Below are 25,697 nucleotides of genomic sequence, written 5' to 3'. Positions count from 1 at the left end.
AAAGGAATGTATCTTTCATTTTTGTTCAAACAACTGCTACAAATAGAAATTAAGATTGGAGTTTTTCAGACAATATATACAAATTCATAAAACCCAGGAACAATTTGCAAGCTCAGTGACATACAAACATTATTCAGAAAAAAAACAAACTGTTTTATATACAGACAGGCTGGCTGCTAAGTGCATTATTTAAATTCCTGCATGCAATAGTAGACTCTACAGTCGTTTAAGGAACTTAACTATACATAAACTGTTCGGCTTCTGTAATTTAGTTTAACAAGGACTTTCTCAAGTATTTGCTGACAGATATTTATGTTTTAGAAGCAACAAAATAAAATTTGCAGTGTTAATGCCTTCCTGCTTTGTGGTATAAGAACACTTCTGGAGATGTAAATACAACAAAAATCCCAATTTAGACAGCCAGTTCACAAGGACTCAACTTAAGCACGACCCTGCTTCTTTTCAGGCAATGAAAGCAGAGTTAGGCCAACATTCAGTACCTTTTAAAAATTCCATCCTTGCCACACATACTTTGTTTACAAAATAGCACCACACAGGAATAGTCACCACAAAAAAAGACACATTAGAGTTGCTGCATTTGTTCAGCAGCTAAATCTACCATTCACTTAAATAACAGTTTTAGGTACTGAAAACAGAGTTGTTACCATTAAGCTTAGTTCACAGAAGAAGGCAGAAACAGAAATTTACTTACTGTCACTAATGAGGCATTGCCTTGTGATTTTTTTTTGTAAAGAAGTTATCTAACAGAGAGGAATCAATACAATCCAAATACTTTAAAGAAATCTGAAATACAAAATGTGAACAGGCCTGCTTTCATGATATTCTTCTCCCTTTCCAAATACCATCTGGAATAGTGTCTATCAAATATTATATACAGTAGAAAAGATGTGTTCTTGATTACATGAAAGATTGAAATTTGTAAACTATAAAAATAATTGGGAGAAAAATGAAACAGCAATCAAAAGCGTTGGTGTTACCATCACAGACTAAACCTGAAAACACAGACAAACGCATTTCCACCTTCCTCCTCGTCCCTACCTTCAGAAAAGCAGGCAAAATATTAATTTCTGCCATAGTCTAGCTGAAAGGGGTTTGTGTGTGCCAACCACCTCATCTGGGGCAAAACTACTCGTGTGGCACAGTTTAAATTGTTAGTCTGAGCTATAATTCGCTGATTTTTCTGAAGCAAATTAAAGGACCGCTTAAACTCTATTTACGACAGACCTGACAACACTGCCTGCCAGATAACCATTAGTAATCTCTTCCATCAGCACTGGAGGATCAGCCCAGGACAAAGCATAACAAACAAGCTTTCCTTCTACAAAGTACATTCTTCTGTTCAATATGACACCTCGCAAAAGGAAAACGCTGAAAGACATACAATATTAATACAGGAAAATTTCAGACATGGATTTTCATATATTGGGCCCTCTGATTCCTTTATGAAATTTACATGATCTCCAAAGGGAGCTGTGTATCTCTATCCAGGTAAAAGAATATTACATACCTATATTAAGAAAACTTGTACAGACAGTTGAGAGTAAATGTTAAGCCATATGTTAAACTATGATATTTCCATATCATGATTCTCCGAGAGCTCAAAATGGACTGAAAGAAGCCATTTTTAAGTATACATCCAGTTTCCACTCTAGCCCCCATTATATCTTTCCCTTTATGCTTTTTAATGATCAGGATGAGAGTATTTTGCGTACATACAAATTAACTACATCTAACCCTGTAAGAACTAATAGAAAACTTTATAATTCTTTGCAATTTCTGTATATTTAGGCAACTCACATTCTACACATGCAAGATACTTTTCAGAACATCAGAAAAAAAATCTTTCATATTCCACAGCTTTCCCAAAATGATAATAAAGCTAATTATATGTTGGTACACACCTTGCTGTACCTTCATAAAATCAATTTTGGATATATAGGTTACAAGTTAAAAAAGCCAACAGCTGACCAAGGCATTAGTTAAAATAAGTTTTCTTCTGTTTGTGTTTGCAAGCCCTAATAACAGAGGAAATGTCAAGAGACATCTAGGACTTCCATGAAAAACTGTTTCACCAAGTTTCCCCCCTTTGACACCTCCAAAATTAAAGTTGTTTCTCCTCTTTCTAATTCTGCAGCAAAAGTGACAATAACACAAAATAGCAGATTATGAATATGGTTATGCTACAAACGTATTGTAACTAGACTGAGTTAGAAAGATAGCACATTAAGATTCTACCACCTCAGTTGGTGGTTTTTGTTTTGTTTTGTTTTGTTTTTTAAAATGCTCTCATGTATGCAAGGCACAGCCAAATGTCAGCTTGACTGCAATGACAGCTGTTTTGAGAAGTTCGTGCCCTAGAACTTATTTTTTTGGAGGTGGGGAAAAAGAGATGATGGCTACTCTATATGCAGACGTAAGCTTAATTCTTCCAAGGTGAACTTCACCAGTGGGCAGATGGCTGGTACTAGTCCAATACACCATTTATGTTCTAAAGAAAGGATATTTTGAGGCCTCATGCCAAACTCCTGAGTAGCGGTAGCTCCTTCAGCTTAGAACCTAAAGCAGACAAGCAACCAAAGCTTTTACAAAAATTAAATTATTTTACATGGTAACATGGTCATAAGAGTCACTTTAAAATGGCACTATTTGATTTTAATGACACCATAGCACCAGAAGTGGATTCAGAGAATTATAATATATGCAGGTGTCTTCCTCTCCAAGAACTTAATACTAGCAACTATGGGAACTCTGGCTTTCCAGTGCACATTGCAAAATGCAGTACTAGCAAAATTAACTGACCCCTAGAAGTCATAATGTCTACTTTTATTCTACTAGCGTCCATTACAAATCACATGGCAAACCAGATTTCCTTTCCCACTTCTGCGGTGTACTAAGATACCTGATCTTTTTCCATTAAAAAAACAACATAGCAAGGGCTAGGCAAAATGCAAACCCTATTGCTTGCCCAGTGTTTAAGTGGAAAGCATAGCCTAGGTAACTTAGCACATTTTCCAACAGGGAAGATATACAGCTTTTTATCCACATCTAATTAGAATGTCAAATACTGGACAGAGGGGAAAAAAAAGCAAAACCCAAACAAAGAACCCAACAGAGATGTCAAGAAATCGTTTTAAGTCATGACATTTAATATTTATATCTGTAGATAGTAGTTGTGATCCGTCAAACACACTAATGTCTTGAAAGCCATGCAGATCCACAAATCCCAAAATGGCATTAGCATCCTTGTGGAGGCAAAAGATACGTCACCAAGTCTGCTGCTGCAACCCAGCAGTGCAGTCTTGGAAACTATGTTCCCAGATCACATGCCCTTTTGAAATTCTTATTTAGTAAAGGCTGCTACTGGTACCACTTTGAGTCTTACCTGAGAAAGCAGGGAAATCCAAACCCAGGGCAAACAAAGGTCAAAGTTAGTTTGAAGCTCCCTAAGGTCTGACTCCTGTTAAGTCCTTGTTTCAGTGCATATGTAAATGACCAAATTCCTAGCCAGCAGCTTCAAGTAAATGACAAAAAGAAGTTACTGGCTCAGACACTGGTTTCATGGAATGCATCTTTGAAACAATGACCAAATTACTCTTGTTAAAGTAAAAAAAAAAAAGTCTGAAAGGCAACTGCTTTCATCTTTCTCATCAGGCTGTATCCATATGCACACACACTGCCTACGTTGACTACATTTCTTCCCATATTTTTTCCTTCTCTTTGCAAAGTAAGAACTCAATCCTGCTTTTTAGAAAAAAATTCAAAGACTTACCAACACATTCACCAAAGTGAATTCACAGCAAACACTCCCCCCAACAACCCTAATCTTCAGAATTAATTTGATGGAAGCCAGTTATTAGGATATCAGTTTTATGTTTGAAAATAAAGTGCATAATGACTATCACCGAGAACTTTGCTGATTTCAGGTTAGCACAGTTAGTGTCAGTCCTCAGCAACATCAATAAAATACTAATTAAAACATAAATTGGTAACATGAGTCAAAACGTGAAACAGCACACCTGAAAAATAAGTTTTGTAGAAACAGAAAAAAGAAAGAGAAAGGAAAATGAAATGGAATTCCTAGTGCGTTGTGGAACCGAGCCTACTATACAGCTATCCCAACATGCAGCATCTGAAATGATGAATCACATTCTGTTTGTTTCCCTTCTACTATTCCCGAATTGAGTTTGCAGCTTTCTGGTGTCTGACTGATTTCACCTCGGGCAGGGGAAGATGTTTCTTGAGGGGGATCGACAGGGAAGGTGTCTGATGAAGAATCTTGGCCTTCTGCTGAGACAGTTACTTGTGGCCAGCTACCCTCTGTTTCATCATTGCAGTTCGTCCCTTCATCAGCCTCTTCAAGCTGCTCAACAGATTTCAAATACTCTTGTATTAGTCTGTTGTCCTGCTCATTACTAGAGCTCTCTTTACTTTGCTCATGTTCCCCAAGGCTATCCTCTACATCTGAAGAACACGCTGAAAGAGAATTGCCACATTGTTTGACAGTTTCCACCGAAAGAGAGCTCTCAGTTCCTTCTGTTAAACTTTTTTCAGAGCTACATAAGTCACCAGCATGAGTCTGATCAGCCATGGAAGAATGAAAACCAGAATCTGGGAACTGCAACAAAGACTTTTCCTGAAGAACATCACTAGCTGGAACTAACCAAGCAGAACTAACATCTGGTGGGGTTTCCTGCTCAAGTGTGGATGATCGAATAGATGGTTCAGATGGACAGAAAGTACTGGCTGAAGGGATCCCAGATTGCCAAGTGGCACCTAAATTTTGTGTCACTGAAAGCTGCCATTGCTGAAGGGATTTAACCTGTAAAGTATAGAGAGAATTTCATTATGGAATGCAATTAATAAAGTACTTTGATTCCTAGAGTATTTCTTGCAATCACCAACAAAGCTCTAGTATAAAATTTAAGACTGAGTGAACTAACAAAAGGTTTGCTAAACTTTTAGGGAAAATAGGTTCTTCCCACTGTTAAATAATGGCTTTTAAACCCAGATGCCCAACACTGACAGAACACACGAGCCTCCCAGTTCAAATACCTAAAAAAAAAGGAGTCTGCTCTTAAAAATGGAAATGATGGGTGTGGGAAACTAATAGAAGATTGGCGATGAGGACTGAAAACATGCTCAAGTGATTCGTACCTGGGATGCCAGGCAACACATGTATCACACTAATCATTTTTCAGCCTTATGTGCTCACAAGTAGAACATCCACACTTAGATAACGTAAGTCTGATGGACTCAGGGACACCTTATCTAACATGCTTGAGAGTCCTGCCCTGTTGAAGGAGATCAAAGCACAGTGGAAAACTATGCCCGCTTGAACCCTTGAAATGCAGGTGAGAACAGCAAGTCTGAGCTCTCACACTCTTGCTAACAAGGACTCTCTCTCACTCTGCAGTGCCTGCGTCCCCTGCTTGCATGCCTCTGCCCAGGTGTTGCTTCGGAGATTCCCCGATCTATGAGGTATTGAGATTAAATTTGTTCTTTGCCTCTCATCCATGGTTTTGTAGTTGTTCCTGCATCCTACCTGTGTCGGCTCACACAATAGGGAACCTTTATGAAATAACCCATGCTTAAGAAAACAAATCAGTCTTATTTTTGGAAGAACAGCTTATTAGAAGATGTATTAATACATGTAGATGTATAAATACTTTAGACATCAGTTGCTCACAAGGAATGCAGCTTGACACCATTCCAGTTGCCCTGGGGATCTAGCAGTCACATGATGCTTCATGCTTCTGCCACATGTATTTAGCTTCCCTTGCTTTTTGTCCTCCTTCTCACACCAGGCTATAATTTAGCCTTTTGTAATAAAACCAGTGTTATTGCGCTAATACTTCTGAATGTTATTTTCCCCCAGAATTGGAAAAAATGAACGATATTGACTATCTCTTCAGGATCTACAGCATGAAATAATGCCTTTCAAATTCATATGTAAGCAGAAAACTAAGACAACTAAAACTACTTACCTGGTTCCAAAGAAACCTGACAGCTTCCTCCTGTACAAGCCTCTGAATCTTATCTTCCTCTCTTTCCTTTCTTAGTCTGCAAGAACACACATCCAAATTTATGCAGCTTAAATAAGCAACATTTGCGTAACAAGATCAACAAGAATACATAAAAATGCCTCTTATATAACAGCACTCTTGAAAGATACAACAGAGCCTACCATTAAGACATTACTGCAGTCTGGCTTGCCATCAATATCCTGCTGACTTCAAGTTTCTTTTTCAGAGTTACATTAAGAATCTGCTTCCTTTTGCTGCAACACATTTATTGACTTGCTAATACTTTAAGTGTCTTTTTGTAAACTGAACCTGAGCTCTTCATTTTAAAGTAGACATGCTTCTTTATCCCGCACAAAAAAAAACCCAACAAAACAAACCACACAACCCAAAATAGTGCTTCTTCATTTCAAATTACGCTCTCCCCAACTGATATCACTTGGATGGAGGTATGATGTATAAGCATTGGGAGTTTCTAGAGGTTCACTGAGGGCTCAACTTGATTCACAGAACTGTTGTCGCTTGTGATAGTAAAGGAAAAGAGCCTGTCAGACCACCAGTTCTCAGGCTGATCCTGAAAGGTATTAACTAAATCTGCAATTTATATCTTACATATAAAGGAACTTTGATAATGCTCTCCTCCAAACGTGGATTTGTAGGATCAAAAAAACAGAACTAAGCACAGAATTGCATTTTAAAATTAAAGCATGAAAGGCAGAGAGAGAATCCTTCTTTTCATCAATAACAGAGGAATGACTTTCAATACGGACACTTCATTTATACACTCCGTAATTGCTAGGAGACAAGTAAGAAAAGTCACACTTAGCAATTTCTATTTTGGTTATGCAGTGAAACATGCAAGTCTTGCTAATAGAGGAATAGAAAAATTTCTTCTAATCCAACCCACTCATAGAAGGCAACCTGGTCTAGTGGGAGGTGTCCCTTCCCATGGCAGGGGGGTTGGAACTAGATGATCTTCAAGGTCCCTTCCAACCTAAACCATTCTATGATTCCATAAGACACTTTGAGAGCATGAACAGCTATGTGTATAACTGTGCTTACCTTACAGGAAGCGAGCTTCTACTGTAATCACAGTTTTATACTACCGATGCTACATATATATATATCAAGACCAACTTATACCTGTTCTGAAATATCCTGGAATGATGGTTATGTTCATTCAGATTTGAAAATACATAGCATGACCTGAACTTACTTTTGTATTTCATCAGTTAAGCAAACTATGTGCTCCTGCATTCTGTTTAGTCGAATTTCATACCGCACTTCCTTGGCTCTGGGATGGTGGTTCCTTGTGTAAAATCCTCTCCAGCAGGCTTGAAGCTTGGTAGCTGCTTTAGTCATTCTTTGTAGTTCAGCTGTGCCTTGATCAACAACAGCTAATGAATCAGAACTTTCTCCCATTATCTGATCAGGACAGGGATTTTTAACTCCCAATGCAGCACCTACTGAGGTGCTGGGGTGACTGTGTAGAACTTGGTCTTCAGAGGATGCTGAACAGTTGCTAGTATTAGCAGTCAGGCTAGCTTTTACTGGATCAGGAGAAGGCAACAGCATACTCTCTTTGATATTCTCTTGAGTTTCTGCACTTCTTACTGTTCTGTTGGAGTGCTCTCTTATAACACATGAAGCTTCTTGCTTGTTAGCTGTTTCTCCACTATTAATCTCTCTCACACATTCAATCACCGTATCATCATCATCTTCTAGGCGCAAATTGATTCCATGTAGCTTCAGGTCTGAAGTAGGCGACACTGGAGACAATTCTGAAGCAACTGGCATGAAAGTAGACTCTGAGGATAAAAGGCTGCTGTTTAATTTGTCTTCATCTGTCTGTATATCTTCAAGGTATAGCTCCTTGCAAAGGCTTCTTTCAAGATGAAAAGTGTTCTTTACTGCATAGGAATGATCATCATTTGCACTTGGTCCAACCCAAGAATTCTTCTGGATGATAGGTTCTAGATGGGCAGAAAGACATTCAAAAGTGTCACAGTACTTCAATAACATAATCTTCTTTTATTTCGCAGGGATTCACAATTTATTTTAGATAGAAACTGGGTGTGTAAGAAGATCTAAAATGCTAGTAATGGTAAGCATTTCTATATAATAAGGACAATAACTACTTATCACAGTAACATCCACAAACTTTGCAAATACTGGGTACAGTAAATTGCACAAGCTGCCTCTCCCTGCAGAAGTTAAACTTTTATCAGATGGAACAAAGTAAGATCTCTTCAGTTTATTGGATTGGGTTTTTCACCTAACAATCTTACTAGCATTTCAAGACACAAATAAGCATGGAATGTATTTTTAGAAAACAAAGTATAACTTCAATTGAAATGAATAGAATAAAATAACAACAGGGCCTTGTTCTGAAATTCTCTCCACAAAGTTATCCATGTTAAAAAGAAATATTTATTTCCACGTGTTAGATCACAGGTGCAGATTAGCTTCTTACCACTTTCAAGAACTATCTGTGGTGGCTGGGCTGGACTGCCATGTTCATAAGTAACCGGCAGTGTTTTGTTGGGAGTAGAAGACGTAGGTGGTCCTTCGTTTTGGTTCTGATGCATCAACTGCCTCTGGTGAAGCCTAAGTACAGAGTTCCAACAGATTTTATATTTCTTTTAAACTTTTTTGGTATGAAAGACATCCAAAAGAAACTATCAACTAGTTTAAAAGAAACAAGGGATCAAAACATTCTAGAACAAGAGGCTAGTTATGCAGATCCCTATGCCTACAAGACACTAACAGGACTACTCCCAAAGTAGGGGATTGCACAGACTGTTCCTGCTCCCCAGCCCCTTTTTCTTCATTACATGTACAAAAAAAAAAAAAAAAAAAAAAAAAAAAAGGGCAAAACAAAAAACAACCAACATGCAATTCTGTCTATAGATTGAAAACCATGAAGTATTTCTACGCACAAGGAAGGTCTGCAGATATTTTAAGCGTCTACTGCAGGACACACTAAGTTTGTATGTGTAGAGGAGGAGTCTGAGGAATGAAGAGAGTGTCTTTTACATTCAAAAACAACTGAATCAAGGAAAGGGTACCCCTGTCACTAAAGGGACAAAATCCTAATACATATCAACAAAATTCCCACCAATGTAAAGTCATCCTTTACAAACTGAGAAAACACACGGGTTGTTTCAGCCCAGCTACATTCAAAAATCATGAGATACAGGTCAGCAAGTCACACACATATATGATTTTTAAGGCAGTTTAAGTGTGTATATTTATATAAAAATATATATGGGTGGGGATTTTGGGGGGCTGTTTTTTTGGTCAGGTTTTTTTTTGTTTTGTTTGTTGGCTTTTGAGGTTTTTTGTTGTTGTTGGGGTTTTTTTGTTGTTGTCGTGGTGTTGTTTTTTTTTTTTGTTTTTGTTTTTAAACAGTTGTATTTTGCAAGCCAACTTCTTGAATTTTCCCCAGAAACATCATGTGAATGTCAGAGCACTTAGCTGGAAATTCCAATGTCAATATGCTTTTTTTGTACCTTCTCCTTTGAAATGGCCCCAACAATTCTATAATTTCCTCCCAGAGATCAATCTACACTAACAAAATATGCAGTAGCTCCTTCCAGATGCTCCCAGGTTTCCATCCTTTTTGATGAGACGCCACCCTTCTGCTTACTACAAGGCTTTTGTTGCCCAACTTTCTACCCACACTACACCATTTATGTAGCCTGCTCCTTTGCGCTGAGTCTTCTGCTCTGATCCTTCTGCAAAAAAAGTTTGTCAATAGGTCCTGGGGATTAGAGATACCTGTATTGTTACATTTTTCTGGTTTTTAATACCAATTAGCTCACCTCTTCATCGGAAGAAAGTGTACCATGGTAACTCTCCTTACCTACTTGCACAGACCTTAGCTGGCTGAACCAGCAAGCTGTACAGAGGCCTCTGCTGACAGACCTGAGGTTCCAGATACAGAAATCATCAAGCAGAAACAGTGTTTCTCAAAGAACAACCTTAGCTTTAAAAAGAACACACTAACAACAAAAAAGTGGCTAATACACCAGTGTTCCGCAGTAGTCTTAATTTATAATTAGAACAAAAGTTAATCTAAGCTCCTTTGTGAGGTTTTCCTCACTTTCTCCATGGCACTTTCTCAGTACGTAGTTTGTTTATTTTAATCACAGTCCTAACACAAATGACCTTCAACATCCTACCGAGCACACACTGAAAAATACAGAGAATGTGCCCCTAAGATGGCCCAGCAAGCAGAAAGACACTCCTGCCACTGTTGTCTTGCCTCTCATTCCCCTCTAGGACACATCCTGAACCTCCATGACTCTTCCCATCTCCAGCCCTCGCTGTTGCTTTGAAATACTTAAAAGCAAATCTTCTATTCAACACATAATTATATCTTTTATTATGTTCTCAATTACATTCTCTAACAATAGAGAAACAAGAAGTTCTCACCTTTGCTTACTCAGTATTTTTTCCAGTTTGGCATCCTCTTCAGTCTGGAGACCGTATGTAGATATAAGAGGACAAACAGTAGCCAAGTACTGGACCAGCTGAACATGCTGCCCAGGTCGATATGATCTTCCTTTACCTTGACTGTAGAGCCATTCTGCTTTCAAACTGTTAGGAAGGGGCAAAATGGTCACCATTAATGCATGGTATAAACCCCCTAACACTCCTTTGTTTACTGTTCTTCTAGTGGGCACCTAAGAGCTCATCCACAAATCTGATCAAAATGTGGACTATGCACAGTGCCCAGCACTAGGAATTTCATTACCAGAATAATGAACAAAGTATTCCCTCACATAAGCATTGATGAAAGAAGAAAAACCCTCTGACCAAAACATGCAGTCTCTGCTCTGTCTGTTCGTAGTCTTTAAGCACTGATAACACATTTGTGTCAATGAATTTATCACCAAAGCTTTCACAGAAACAGAAAAGTTCACACAAACGTGCAGAATAGCCACAGGGAACAAATCTTCATGAAAGCATTCAACAATTGAAGCCTGTCTGCAAATTAAATGCTCTTCAGTCTGAGAACATGTAATAAAATATATCTATATATAATAACACAGTTAATACAGAAAACCCCAGTAGTCATGAAGAAAAAATTCTAGAATCTTTACGGGCGACTTTTTGGGAAAGTCGTAATATGTTATGGTGAAACAGAATGGGTTTACTTTTGATCAAAACGGCAGCTTTTTATTTTAGTAATGGGGGAAAAAAAAACCCACATTAATGTGCTGGAATATGTTAATGTATTGGACTAGAATGTGTTTATACTGGGTAATGTTTACGCTTGGACTGTTTTGATGTCTTAAAGTTCTTGACATCTCTACTGTCATACAGACATCATAGCGATATAATGACTACAATGATACAGCAACAAGTGATTTGAATAACATAATATTTGACTAATTGATACAAAAAATGCCAAACCTACAAATGAACACGCAGATCAGGCCCTTTATAAAAGGGCACGTTTGAGCTTCCTCCAAGATAATAGCTTTAATATCTGCTGCCTGTCTCCTTCTGCAAAGTCAAAGAGGCTGTAAGCTTGGAAGGGGGTAACAGATCATTGATAAATTGTTACCATAGTTTTGCTTTGTAGAAGTACTACTGTGAGTTGAGTAACAAAACAAAAGCTCAACTTTATACTTCTACTTAAACTTGTAATCTAACATAATAATTTCAGTGTGACAGATGAAAAATTTAGCAAAAGCAACAATGTTAATTGGCCTGTATCTCATATGGCCATTAACAAGACAAGCAGAATTTCAGATCATTAGCACTTTTCCCCTTTTTTTATTATATAAAAATGCAATTTCAGCTTAGCCAAACTTTATTTAATAACTACAGAGACTTAATACTATTATGTCACCTTTCTTTCTGAGAAATCACGTATCCATCAAGAACTTTAAGGTTCAGACACCAGCTGACAATGTATGGCCTGTAGTCAAAGCCAGGGATAGAAGGTGTGGCCATCACACAAGGATTGTTCATAATTGACAACTGTTCCAGTTGACGAAGAGAGGCCAGGAAAGAAACCTTGAGAAAACAAGATATATTTGTTAACTGAACAGAACCTATTAAAAGCTTACAGAACATACCACATTTTTCCTAGTTACAGCTAGACATCTCACACAAAACAACATAACTATAAAGACACTGAAAATCCCATTTGCTTTTTGAATCTGAACATCTTCAAAGGGCCTTTTATCAACTACTGCCATTTTCCCATTAATTGCCCTGTAGATGCTATAGATCTTGGAAAGTATTAGCTTCTTTTAAAATCTGGGAATGGGGCTTTATGTATAGAAAGGTATAGTATTTCTATGATTCCATTTCATTACAACAGGTGTTGAGATTTTGACCAAAATATGGCAAGCCAAAAAGCTGGAGAAACACTGTCCTGTTTTGAAGAGAAATGTATTACCAAAATAAGATTTGTGTTCCAACATGGAAGTCCAACTAACAGTTTTGGCTGCTACTTATATTTCATAAAATGCAAACAAAACAATAAAGACAAAAATCACAGGCAGAATAATTGTTTCTCTTACATGGTGTTTGAGAAATAGATAAAATAAGACACGGGCCCAAAAAATGTTCAGTGGCAACAAACAAAAAGAGTCAGAGTTTCTTTCAAGGACAAATTTTAAAAGGTATCACCTAGCTTGTGCAGCTAATGCAAGTATAGTTATTACATATAAACTATTAAAAGTTACTTCTGTCAACATGGGTCGTTTCAAAGAAGAGAGCCCATTTTCAGTTATATCCTGAAAAGAATTATCCAACTATCTGCTTTCAGTCTACCTAAAGACAAGGTGATAGATCTTCTACATCTTACCTCATTTAAGTCTCTGATTTCATTTTCTGCCAAAGAAAAAACAGTCAGATTCTGAGGTAGGCAAGCAGGGGCAGTGCGAAGTGAAGTTATAATATTTCCATGTAGCAACAGAGTCTATAAAATAAAAATATGGTGATGAAATGTATGTTCGATCAAAACGCCCATGTTTTTTGTTCAGGCAATACCTGCACAATACACACAAAAGTACTATAATTAAAGCCATAAATATTATAATTAAAGCCATAAATATTATAATTAAAGCCATAAATATTATAATACCATCAAAATTATTTTTGTTTATACCCGCAAGGGAAAACTAAGTTTTATATTTTAGAGCAAAATCTTCTCATTTTAAAATACAGAACTGAAGTATAGTCACAGTTACAAAAAATGTATTTGGAAACATTTTTTCTCTACAGTGTTCATGCTGAAAGAGTTAACACTACATTTTGTCATGATTCGTGACATAAGACAAGAGAACTGAGACCTATGAACAAGATCTTACCATATTTTCTTTATCAAAATCATTACAGCAGTTCTAGAAAAATCACTACCTCAGTTCCTTCAAGTTGAAAACAAGGAAAAGAATTCTTACACGCTTCCCTCTAGAAATTATAGTGATTAATTAAAATGCTTTAAGAGCTAGCGTTTGAATAATGAATGCTTCAAAAGGCAGCAATTTTCAAAGCAGATTTCTTTATGCAAAGAATGTAACAAAACCAGGAGATAAAATAGCATCTACCTTCAGCGATGTAAGCTTGGAGAGATCACCTAATTGAGCTATATTATTGTCTGACAAATCAAGATGCTGAAGAGATAGACAGGAATTGATTTGTTCAATGGCCTGCAAAAATAAAGAGGTTAATTACTCACAGTAGCTGTTTTTTTGTCATTAAATAAAACCAGGTATCAATAATTAGAAACCATGTTGAAAGCTAAAAAACACCGGATAAATAACCCAAAATTAAAACCACGTTTTTACAGTTTCATTTCAAAGATGATAATTACTTTCCTATTTTGGGGACTATTTCCCAATTCTCATTACATTTTGATATCAAACCTTTTATTTGCCCTCTTCTCAACCAGTAGACACAAAACTTCAACATTTTTTTTCAATTAAAACCAGAAATATATTCAGATTTCTTTGCAGCATTTTCCAAATTTCTATACCACGAGATTCTGGGAAACGTATAAAGACTCAATACTTTACCTTAAGGTTATTTCCTGCTAAGTTCAGCCATTCCAGGTGCACCAAATCCTTCAGCCCTTCGACATACCCAATACTGTTATGAGGCAAGTTTAACACCCGGAGCTTAGTCAGTTTTGCTACACCCATCATTCGCACCAAACGATTGTTGGCTACAGAGAGCTGCAGATTGACATACAAATAAAAGAAACAGTTTTTAACTATTAAACTGCACAGACAGAATAGGCTTTTATTTTTAATGGTTAAAAATCTAATCCAACAGGAACTCCTTCAATCTATGTACTCCATTTTCAATCAAATAATACAGACACAAAAAACTGCAAGAGCCAGGAAATAAATTACTGATGAAAGAAAGTAGGCTTCTCAACTCACTCTGCAAACTTAAGAGGAAATTTTCTTCCTACCAATAGCTAAATAAAGGAGAATGAATGAGGAGTTGTATCATATGGAAATAAGATTTTAAGATCAAAATTGCCAAACCATTGTACAAATTGTTGCACTGTTCCTGGTGTAAAATCATACTTACTGTTAACATGGCTGAGGATAAAATACATTTCACATGATTCTCAAAGAAGTCCTGTGCTAACAGGACTGTAAATCACAAACTTTTTACAAGGTAAGTCCTGATTAGACATACGAATTAATAACATGACCACCAAGCTAGCAGACCAGTGAAGGTCTGTTGTAGCAACAAACCCCACCTCCCCTGTCTTCTGGAGAAATAGCTTGTCTCTAGAACATATTAGGTGACTTCAAGTCTATCTGGAGGCACTTTTAGTGATAATTAATATGGACTTGTACAGCTTTGCCTTGGAAGGATTAATACTCTGATTTTTGCAAGCACCATGCACAGGCTAATGTTAGTGATAACATTGTTATGAACTTAAATGGACTGCAGCTAGTATTAAAATTAAGGATAAGCACTAGCAACATCAAGGCCTACATGAATTGATATGTTAACAAGACTATGTAGATCCCTCCCACTTCACATTTTTTTATTTGCTATTTCTATTTTAACCTAATCCACATGGCTTTTTTTCCTTCTTGTAAATAAGGCTACTAATCCTCTTCCTTTGTGAAGAGTTCTGAAATGGGGAGGAAAGTCCTTTACATATGCCTGCATGTTTACAGTTACACAGAGGAAAGATAAAACAAAGTTATTTCTAAGGTTACAAAGCTCAAGTATTCAAAAGCTAAGAAGTATCAAAATTTGGGTTAACAGTGATTTTTCTAAATGTTCTTATGACACACCCCGCATTAGGATTTATTTAGTTCATTTTTAGTTACCTAGGTAACTAGCAAAACAACTTCCCCCGCTATGAACTGCAGAGCTACAATAAAAACAAAGCTTTCTATTTTAGTTAGCTATTATTTTCCTATGAAAACAGTGACTACCAACTTACTTCAATTGCATAATACAGCCTTAAAGCAGTATTTTAATTAGCATCACAGTACCATTATTTCATAGCAAATTCAAGTCAAGTAACACTGACCTGCATCAGATTCCTGCATTTCTCCAAGTGTTCTAATTTAATTATCTGGTTTTTGTCCAGAATCAGAGTGTGAGTATCAGCATCACAGGGTAAGGTTGGACCCAGTTTTTGCAATCCTTGACCTGACCAGTTGACTACCAAACCTTAGAAGAAAAAGGAGAAGAAAAAAAAGGCCCAAAGTCAACACTTTATACATGAGAACATGTACTGAAAAAGCATATAGCAAGATAAACAGATTTGTTTTATAATGCATGCAGCTAATTTGCAAATAAAAATTAACTTTCTTTTCCACATAAAACTGAAGCAAATTACTTTAGATCAAACACCTTAGACTAAGCGACACAGTTACTGGAAGACATGGATTCCAGGCCCTGTCCCAATACAGAATTCTGGTGGAATTCTGGAAAGTCAGTAACAGATCCTCTGAAGTGGGAAGCAGAGCAAAATTTTGGTAGCTAAACTTAAAGATGTAATCCTCAAAACCCCACATTTCAAAGCCCCTGAAATTTTAAATTCTTCCAAAATTTCAAGTTTTGAGCAGCTTGTCAACTACCTATCTATGTGTAAGCACTTTATCTAAATTCCTACTTGTAGACAAACCCAGAACATGCCTAGCACACATCTGTAGGATCACACTCCACAAACAACAGCAACCATACCTGTTATTAATAAAAAATGTGAAAAGGGGAGGAGTCTGGAAAAAAGGTAAGCAGCATCCATCCTTTCACCAATCAGAATGTGGAAAACCCGATGAGGATACAAACCTACAAACTTCAACTTCCTATAGAGTTCCATCAAACACCCTGCTGAAGCATTAGAAGATTAGGACACTTAACTTGTAAATGTGAAATACCCATGTGATAGTCCTCAGCCAGAGGAAAATAAACAGTCTTATTGTGAACAAGTCCTCAAAAAGCTAGACCATTGAATAAAAGCCTGCAGTTTTCTTTTTCCCTCTGTGTATTTCAAAGGAGAAATATTATTAGCCTATGTCTTTTCTCGTTTTTTTTTGTTTGTTTGTTTGTTTGTTTTTGTTTCTTTTTTTTTTTTTTTTTTTTGTAAGTGCATTCTAGGTGCAAACTCAAAGCAGAAGTTTCAGCCGGTGAAATCCAAACCAACACCTCTCTGTTGTCAGAAGCTAGATACTTAAGCTTCAGAGAAGAAACAAACTCAAGATTCAGCCCTCCCTTTAAACCTTCCTATCAAATATTTTAAGACATGCTCCCTTTTAGCAGTTTGGCTGCTGCTAAACCTAATCTTAAGTATTAACTATCTTAAATTATTTGGTAGGGAATGCGTCTAATTCAAAGATTCCACTCCAGGACTTCACTGGCCAAATCCTTGAGTGCATTTTGGAATTTTGGTGCTTGTGTCCCCAAACTGCATTCATAGGCTACATGTCCCATATTCCAGCAAAGTACCTAGTGAAAAGTCAGAACAAAGAACCCATACACACAGACATGTACTGGTGACATTTTGGCAGGAGCAAATTGTAAATAAGCTAGCATATAATTTAATTAATGGAACACACAAAGTGTTCCATGCAAAACCCCTTACTATATAAAGTTAAAAGGAAAACATTTGCCATCTACAGAGAACTTGAATCGCTGGGTACCCATGGTGTCACCCACTAATAATAATTTTCATAGATTAAGACTCTGCTGTATGTTTTAAATGTATACACCATTCTAGTGCTTGCTCTTATCTGCTCAGTAAATAACGTTGCCTTTTTCAGCAGGATGTTCCAGAATAGTGTTCTTACCCTAACACGCACTATATATTAATATTCTTACAGTTCGTGGGCTTTTAGGGTTTAGTTATGCCAAGGATGGAGACAAATATTTTTGGTGTACCATTTTGTCAACTAGAAAATATGCTTTTCTGAGAAGCTTCTCTGATGACATTTATTACATTTCTATTGCTTCTCAAATCCACAGCCACCCGAAGAGCTCTGAAGAACAGAGCCAGCAGTACCAGAAACAGTCACACTCCTGCCTTTGCACATTCAGGAAGAGGGCACTGCATGTTTCTCACTTGAGTAGCCACCTCTGCAACCACTTGGTCACTTTAAATAAGCAGAGAAATTTTGCATCTGCCTGTTTATGCAACGGCTTGTTATGAAAATTCACAAGTGGCCCATGCCAACTGAGGAGAGAGGCTAGGACCCACAGTATAGAATTACAAGAGTAATCCTTTTATTCATGCACATGAAGTGTTCCACTCAAACCGGGGCAACCAGAATGTGGCTTTACACATATATATACACATTCTTATAGCTTTCAAGCATTCAGGTACAACATGATTTGACCAGTTGCTACTTAACACATACACACACACTCTACCATTTGCAAAGAAACTGTACTTCTATGGTGGTATCATCCACCTGCTTCTCTATTGATCTAGATGTCCCTGGAGTCCGTCTTGCTATAGTTACTTATCTATGACGCCAGACAACGTGAGGGTTTCATAGAGGTGTTAGAGGAGCTAGGATGCTGGTGCTATCTCAGTTGTCTGGGGGTATTCTTTAAGATTCAGAGAAGCAAAGGTCCCTATTTCAAGGGGGTCTGTCCTTCTCCTTGTGACAAGCTGGGGTCCTTCAGTTTTCTTGCTTAAGCATGACTATTCAGTATACAGTGTGAAATCTCTCTCAAGAAAGTTAATACGATTTCATACTATACCCATTGGTGTAATACTTTGGGAATGAGATTTTCCTAAGAGGCTCTCAGTACCCAGGAAAACATTTCAGAATTGCTTATTACTCATTTAGCAGCTATGTTCCTTAATAGACCTCAGAAGCTCATAATTTTTGTTCAGGCCTCTGCTCACTCACTGAGCCCTTAAGCCTTCCAAGCCAGACTTGCGTTACTGTAACACACTGTCCTTTCAGACGGCGGCAGGGGGCAAGAAACTGCACCCTCTGAGGAGGTATTGTCTCCCAAGACCTCTCTGCCCTCCGCTGCGGGAAAAAGAGGCCTCACGTCAACTCCTGGCCTGCCTTCCACAAGGCTGCGAGCAAATCCCTCCTTAGGGGCCCGGGCCTTAGCAGGATGGCTACTCCCCCCTCCGTGACCCCCTCCCCCCCGCGCCCTCCTCATCCCCCGCCCCTGCCCTGAGCGAAACCCGCTGCGGGGCGGCGACCCCCGCTCCTCTGAGCGGGCTACCCCAGTGCGGGACGCCGGACCCCTCACCCCCCGTTGTCCTGACCGCTTCCGGGGCTGGAAGCTCGGGGACCTCAGCTGCCGGCCGTGAGCGGGGAGGAGCGGGGAGAGCGGAGCAGCCGAGCCGCCCCCTCAACCCCGAAAGGAGGGGGCGCGCACCCGACCCTCCTCAGCCGAGCTCCCGCACCCCACACTGACGGCCGCGGGGCCTTTCAGGACTTGTAGTCCGAACACCGCGCTCACGGGCACAGCAGGGCCCTGCCCGCACTACAGCTCCCACAGTGCGCTGCGCGCACCCGCCGCACACAACGGAGACCCAAACAAAACCCTCGCCGGCCTCCAACACCGGCAACCCGGCCGCGCAGCCACCGCTGCCTTCGGTGCTCCCCTTACCCCCTCCAGCCGACGAGACAGCCTCAGTCCTCCCCGCAACCGCCGTCGTCGCCGCCGCCATGCTTTCCGCTTGCTGCCGCCGCCAGGCAACCGAGGACCGGGCGCCGATTGGCTGCCTTGCTCCGCGACGGCAAAACTGTGTTTTTTGTTCTTGGTAGGACCGAAGGTCCCACGTATGGGGACGCCCAGCGGGTTTTTAACCGAATAGTGGACAGCCCGACCGGCCAGAGCGCTCCCGCAGGGCCTGCCGCCCCTCCAGCCGGAGAGGCGTTGCCCTCCTGCTCCCTTCCCGTCAGGCCCTGCGCGGCGGGAGCCGTCCCGGCGTGCTGCGCGCGGTGGCCGGAAGGCCGCGTCTCGTCACCCTCTCTTCCTCTTGGCCCCCGCTGCCGCCCGCCTCGGAGCCGCCGCCATCATGAAGTAAGAGCCCCGGCGGCCTCCCCGTCGCCCCATCCGGGGCCATCCGCCGTGGGGAGGCCGCCGGAGGGCCGCGCCTTCCTCCTCCCCAGTCCCCGCTCTCTCCCCTAACTCTTCTCTTCCGCGCAGGGTCGAGCTGTGCAGCTTCAGCGGGTACAAGATCTACCCGGGCCATGGGCGCCGCTACGCCCGCACCGACGGCAAGGTGAGGCCGGGGGCGGCAGGGGCGAGCGGGAGCTGGCCCTGCGGAAGGGGAAGGGCGGTAGGCCCGAGGGGGAGGCCGGCGCGGTGCTGGGGGAAGCGAAGGCCTCGCCCGGGAGAGGCGGTGGGGAACTCGGTGTTGCCCCCGGGCTCTCCGGTGGCGTTGCTGTCGTGTCTGCCTGACTGAGGAGTATGAGAGTCGCATCGCCGTGCTTACGTCGGTGTCCGGATGTCGCGACTGCCATCAGACCTGGTCCGCGGGAGAACTCTGCTTGTGCTGTAGCTTGGGATGTTGTGGTGGGTTTTGGGTTGTGGTTTGGGAAGGGTGCCTTTAAGCATCTCGTCTAAAGTACCCAAGTTCTGTAGAAAATACTATTTTGGCATACTGAGACTTGCTGAAGCAAACAACGGGAGTTGCAAATAATTTGGGTTCGTATCATTGGGATGAAATACGGAGGAGAGCCCTTTCAGGCTCTCATATCTCATACAGACCAGACAGTCATAAATAGAAATATACTATTCATATCTACAAAAGCTGAGTTTGGGTTTTGGACGTCCTAATACAGTTGTCTTGCTGTACAGAATCTGCTGGGAAATGATACCTAAATAAATGGACTGATTGAATCCTCAGGTCTTCTTCTGGGGATTTGTTTATTCTTCAGATTTAATTGTATGGCTCACAATAAATCAGCCTGCTAATTCTTCCTGTTATTCTAGACAAGAAGGTTCATGTAACTACGTGAGAAGGAATTGGGCAGAGTATTGGTCTCCATGTGTTCCTTATGCCAAGTTTTGATGGGTTTACACACACAGGAAGCACGCAGTTACGTAAAGACAGGCACTTGAAAAGTATGATGCTGGACGTGGTTGTTCATGCTGCACCTAGAATACAGTCTAGTAGTTGATGCAAGTGGTAATTTGAGCTTTCCTCAGAAAAAAATAAGCTGCTTCGTTGTGTTATGAAAACAAAAAACTGTAACGTTAGGCTTTATTGTGAGAGAACTAAATTAGGCCTGGAAAGTTCCTTATAATGGAACGCCTTGTAAGACATCAGTTTAATCAGTGGAACAAAATTCCAAACTTTAAATGTTTTAAATTATGTTCTGAAATTTTGGGTTGTCAGGGCTGTGTAAAGAAATACAAAAACATCTCTGTTGAAAAACATTGCATCAAAGAATTACTTGATACACTAATGTAAACTGTAATCATGTCTTTCATAGAAACAAAGCTTACACAAAATACTTTGCCTTCCCAGGTTTTCCAGTTCTTGAATGCAAAATGTGAGTCTGCATTCCTTTCCAAGAGAAACCCCCGTCAGATCAACTGGACTGTTCTGTATAGGCGTAAACACAAGAAAGGACAGTCAGTAAGTATATACCAACTAATGCTGCTCTGAAGTTTTCCACCAAAAGTATATGGTCTGTTAGAATAGAGGTAACTATAGAGTATGCTGGCATTTAGCAGAAGCATGATCCATATAACCAGTGTGAAGACTAGCCAATAATGGTGAAAATGTGAGTGCATTTACATGAGTTTATGTGTTGCTTTATGTTTGAAAGCTAACCGGTTCAGCAAAAGCATTGTATTTGTATTCTATCACTTCCTGGAGGGCTCGCTCAGAACCCCTTTAGGTTCAGTTGACTTTAACACATTACATGTTTTAAAAAAAATAGTTTTACAGAAGGTGGGTAATGCTGTTTAATATGTAGACTTTCTAAAAGCGTAGACTTGTAAACTTCCTGAATGGTGATAGCGTAGAGAGCTGAAAATCTGGTAGACCACATTTACAGATGATTTGAGGGTTAAAGGGTGTGGGATTTTTTTACGTACCCTTCTTGAAAACTTTGGGTGGTAACTTAGCAGGAGGTCTTTCTTACGTAGTTGTCATTGCGTGAAAAAGATAAATAAGGCATGTAGCATTTTGAGTGCTCTTGTTTAAACTTGCATAGCAAAAGAGCATTTAGAAAGGCTTAAATATGTGTTATAAGTCAATGTTTTTACTACTTTCTTTGGAGAAGGAAAGTTGATGCTCCATGGCTTACACTGCTGCCCGGCACCGTGATCCCACTCGAAACTACTGGGAATTGTCTTCCTTTCAGAACATTCTATCAAAGCCAACTTTATGCCTCTTCCCCCCCCCCCCCCCCCCCTTTCTTTTTTCTGGAAGTTACAGAAGGCTGAACTTCAGACATTCTTCCAAAATACTTTCTTTTTATACCTTGCAAAGGAGAATGTATTGTTCTTTTTTTAGCTATTGATCTGCTTTGGCAAATGAAGAAATCGGTTGACTCCAAAGTGAGGAGTAAAATACTACTTCTGTATACGTTTTTACAATAGCTTCAATCTTAATAGCAGCTTGTTTCTATAATAGTCTTTAGCCTTTTATTTAATGTCTTGTGATACTAATTGTCTTCATCTGCCATTTTAGGAAGAGATACAAAAGAAGCGCACGCGCCGTGCTGTTAAGTTTCAGAGAGCAATCACTGGTGCATCTTTAGCTGAGATTATGGCTAAAAGAAACCAGAAGCCTGAAGTACGAAAGGCGCAGAGGGAACAAGCTATTAGGTGAGAAATCAGTGATAAATAGAGCTATCCCAGGCTTTTCGAAGTTTATTAATGCTTTTCATAAAGGAGCTCTGTGGTTTATAAGCTCTTTTTTTGTGGGTTTGTGTTTTTGTGGTTTTTTTTTTTTTAATTGGTATATTTGGAGTTAATACTGAGTAATCTCAGCAAGAGATACTAGCAGAGAAGGGTCTCTTCTTGCCCTCTCCCTTTGTGAAAACATTGCTGTTGTCACACAGAGTTCTGCTTTCTCCATAGAGTCTACTGAATGCAGAGACTAAACCTGAAGTAATGCATTCCTTTCTTGATCTTAAAGAGTTCTTACAGCACTGAGACAAAGAAACAGTGAATGGCAGACACGAATAACTGTTACTCCTTTTCTGTGAATTCACAGGGCTGCAAAAGAAGCCAAGAAGGCTAAGCAGGCAACCAAGAAAACGGCTGTTTCTGCTGCAAAGGTAAGCTGCTCTAGGTGAATAGAAATCATGAAATGGAATATACCGTGTTGCAACACAACATCCTGTTGCAGTTCTTAATTGGAAATTTCCATTTGCGATTGGAAAAAGCATTTGCTTACCTATTTTGATCTGGAAGCACCTTGACTAATCTTTAGTACAAAAGTTAAACATACCCAAACAGCTGAATAGAATGAACCTTTTTTACACAGGAAATAAATGTTATAGTAAAACAACTTTCTGACTATATGTCGGAGATTGACAGTGAAAAACTTGTCTGGTTGTGACATCTCCTCTATCTAGGAACTTGTAACAGTATATTGATGAATGCTAGCATCTATTTCATTATTACTTATGAATTAATACCAGATGTTGGCATCATACATGTTGTCGTCTTACAGTCATATATGTGTAACAATCTGTTAACATGATTATAATCTGATAGATTGTAATTCTAATCTAATTCTAATCTGATTTTATGTATGTTGCCCAATTTCCGTCAAAAATCTTAAATACACAGGGACACTTTAAGGACTGCAGATAAATTGCTTCTCTTTGCTCATACTTTATTATTTCTCTACAGGCTCCTACAAAGGCAGCACCTAAGCAGAAGATTGTGAAACCCGTCAAAGTTTCTGCTCCTCGTGTTGGTGGAAAGCGCTAACTTGCCAAACTGTTGGCCATGCTGAATAAACATCTGACTAACTTTCATAACTTGTGCCATGTTCTCTTCAACTGCAGTAGATAAACTGAGGAGAACTAATGTATGAAATAACTGTGTCTGGTTTTGCAGACTGAAAAAGATCTTCTTGCCATAAAAAAATTTGGTTTCTTAGACAATCTGCTGTATCAGCACACTTTTAGTAAGTTTTTAATGAATGACCCAGGTGGCAGGGAAGATGGAGCTGATGCTTGAGAAGCTGTTCTTGCCTGAAGGACAAAACAGCACATGAGTACAAGTTTATTCCACATCTATGTCAAATTGCACAAGAAGAGGTTTCTAAGTTCAGAGATGCAAACTAAAGGGTGTGTGAAGCAGTATCGTCTGTAAGTGACTTAAAAAGGCTAATGCACTTCCTGTGTTGTGGAAGGTATATAGCAAGATGCAGACGATAAAAGGAGAAATAGGTTGAAAAAAGGGAATGGATGGTTTCACAGACTGCATGGCTGTTGCACGCAAAGGTTCAGATCAAGTCCTGAGTCAGGATTGCTGGAAGCTGTTGTCAGGAAAAGGATGGCTGTAAAGGTCCTACCTTGCAGTCATTCACTAAGCTAAATGGGTTTCTTGACCCAGTGTTGCTATTCTTCCACAATTATGATCTAATTAGCAGCACTTGCAACACTGGTAACAGGTTGAATGAGTTTCAGATGTAGCTGATGTATACATTTACTTCAAGCCCATTTAGGTTCATATTTAACTTCCAGAATGTAGATAGGGGTTCCCTTAGTAATTGTCCATTCTCCCACCCCTAGAGGGAGTGGCCATTTGTTAAATACTTCAAGTGAAGTATTCCTCTGTCCACTTTAGTAATTGTAATTGCACTATGTAGACTGTGTGCCCAAACTTTGCTGTAGTTTTGATGGACAGTAATAGCCTTGGCGAAGCAACGTCCTCTGACTTAATAGGAGCATAGCAGAAAACAAAACTCTGTTTTCTGGATAGGATACCTCTCAAGATGTCACATCTTAATACCTGTTAATGTAGAGGAGCTTTGAGGGCTTGCTGCCTTATCTTAACTACACTAGTCGAGAAAGCAGCTGCCTTACGTAGTTTTGCTTCCTGCAGTTCTTTTAGGCTTCAAAACCACAATGGCTGTAATGGGAAATTTGGGTTGTGGATTATATTTTGAGTTACATCATACTTTGTTTTGGATTTATTAACATAGATACAGGTCTGGATCAAGGTTGCAACCCATTTAAAATAGGTCTAGCTTCATTATCTTCAAAACAATTATGCTTTTTACTATTAAAAAACCCACACAACAAACCCAAACCTTAGGAGCTACTCGTGTTTAGAATTGAATTGAAGGCTTTTAAACTGGTTAATACACTTGAAAGTGAAGCTGCCAGAAACTGGAGGGGGGAAAGAGGGCAAGGAAAACAGCATGGTGTTATAGGGAAAGGAATTTTTATTCATTTAAAAATGAAGGCTGAAAACACCACTGAAAGTTACCTATGCTAGTGACAACTATATAAAATTCTGATTATATCAGCGTCTTGTATCAAGCACCTGGTATACTGCATGCATGCTTGTGAAAGTTTTCAGCTAAAAAGCTGAAAGCAAAGACGAGCTTTTACAATGAATCTGCTTGAAATACCATTAATGATATATAGGAATGGATTGTCAGATATGACTAATTAGTAAATCAATATTTGTTAATGCTTTGAAGTTTGTGGGCTTTGGCTGCCTGCTGTTACTGAAGAGGTACGCAGAAATGCTTTAAGATTACTCTTCCTTGCTGTTTATTCATGAGTTCTGACTGATACAGTGAGACAGAGTAAAGAGTAACAGCCCATATCAAGGTCGCTCCTTTCACAAGCTATGCTTCAAGTGAGTGAGGCAAGCTGTTCAAAGCAGGGTGTTAACCTGGTGTAACTACACGTTACTCAGTTCAAACAGATATAATCCAATGAATTGACACAAATTAATAAATTAAAGTCTTTGTGTTTACCTAATGCAATGTAATTGATTCTCTATTAACTAGTTATCACTAAAAATGGAATACTTACATTTTTTGTAAACCCACAGAATAATTTATGTTGAAAAGGACCTCCAGAGGTCCGACCCCTTCCTCCAAGCACGTCTATTTAGATCAAGTTGCTCAGGGCTGTATCCAGCTGAGTCTTGAACAACTCCAAAGACAGAGGTTCCACAACCTCTTCAGGCAACCCGTTCCAGTATCTGACCACCACCATGGCTTAAAAAAAAAAAAAAAAAATTAAA

General features: G+C 39.4%; 2 protein-coding genes across 2 annotated transcripts; one reads left to right on the top strand and one right to left on the bottom strand.

Annotated features, from left to right (window-relative positions):
- Positions 1 to 3,929: 3,929 nt before the first annotated feature.
- Positions 3,930 to 19,366, bottom strand: CEP97 (centrosomal protein 97). The gene is made up of 11 exons (XM_082497444.1): positions 19,122 to 19,366; positions 15,571 to 15,713; positions 14,081 to 14,239; positions 13,613 to 13,714; positions 12,871 to 12,984; positions 11,905 to 12,071; positions 10,479 to 10,643; positions 8,515 to 8,648; positions 7,258 to 8,014; positions 6,006 to 6,081; positions 3,930 to 4,840 (listed from the first exon to the last, which is right to left on the bottom strand). The coding sequence occupies exons 1-11, from the start codon at positions 19,180 to 19,182 to the stop codon at positions 4,124 to 4,126; spliced, it is 2,595 nt and encodes an 864-aa protein (XP_082353570.1). The 5' UTR covers positions 19,183 to 19,366; the 3' UTR covers positions 3,930 to 4,123.
- An 83-nt stretch (positions 19,367 to 19,449) lies between these two features.
- On the top strand, positions 19,450 to 23,467 carry RPL24 (ribosomal protein L24). Its single transcript, XM_082497768.1, has 6 exons — positions 19,450 to 19,538; positions 19,665 to 19,740; positions 20,992 to 21,102; positions 22,165 to 22,301; positions 22,693 to 22,756; positions 23,337 to 23,467. Exons 1-6 carry the CDS (start codon positions 19,534 to 19,536, stop codon positions 23,415 to 23,417), a joined length of 474 nt encoding a protein of 157 aa, XP_082353894.1. The 5' UTR covers positions 19,450 to 19,533; the 3' UTR covers positions 23,418 to 23,467.
- Positions 23,468 to 25,697: the final 2,230 nt, after the last annotated feature.

This window comes from Vanellus vanellus (assembly GCF_965231255.1).
Source record: "Vanellus vanellus genome assembly, chromosome: 1".
NCBI classification, from domain to species: domain Eukaryota; kingdom Metazoa; phylum Chordata; class Aves; order Charadriiformes; family Charadriidae; genus Vanellus; species Vanellus vanellus.
The sequence above is the reverse complement of the archived record's forward strand: the minus strand, read 5'-3'. Positions and strand labels throughout refer to the sequence as shown.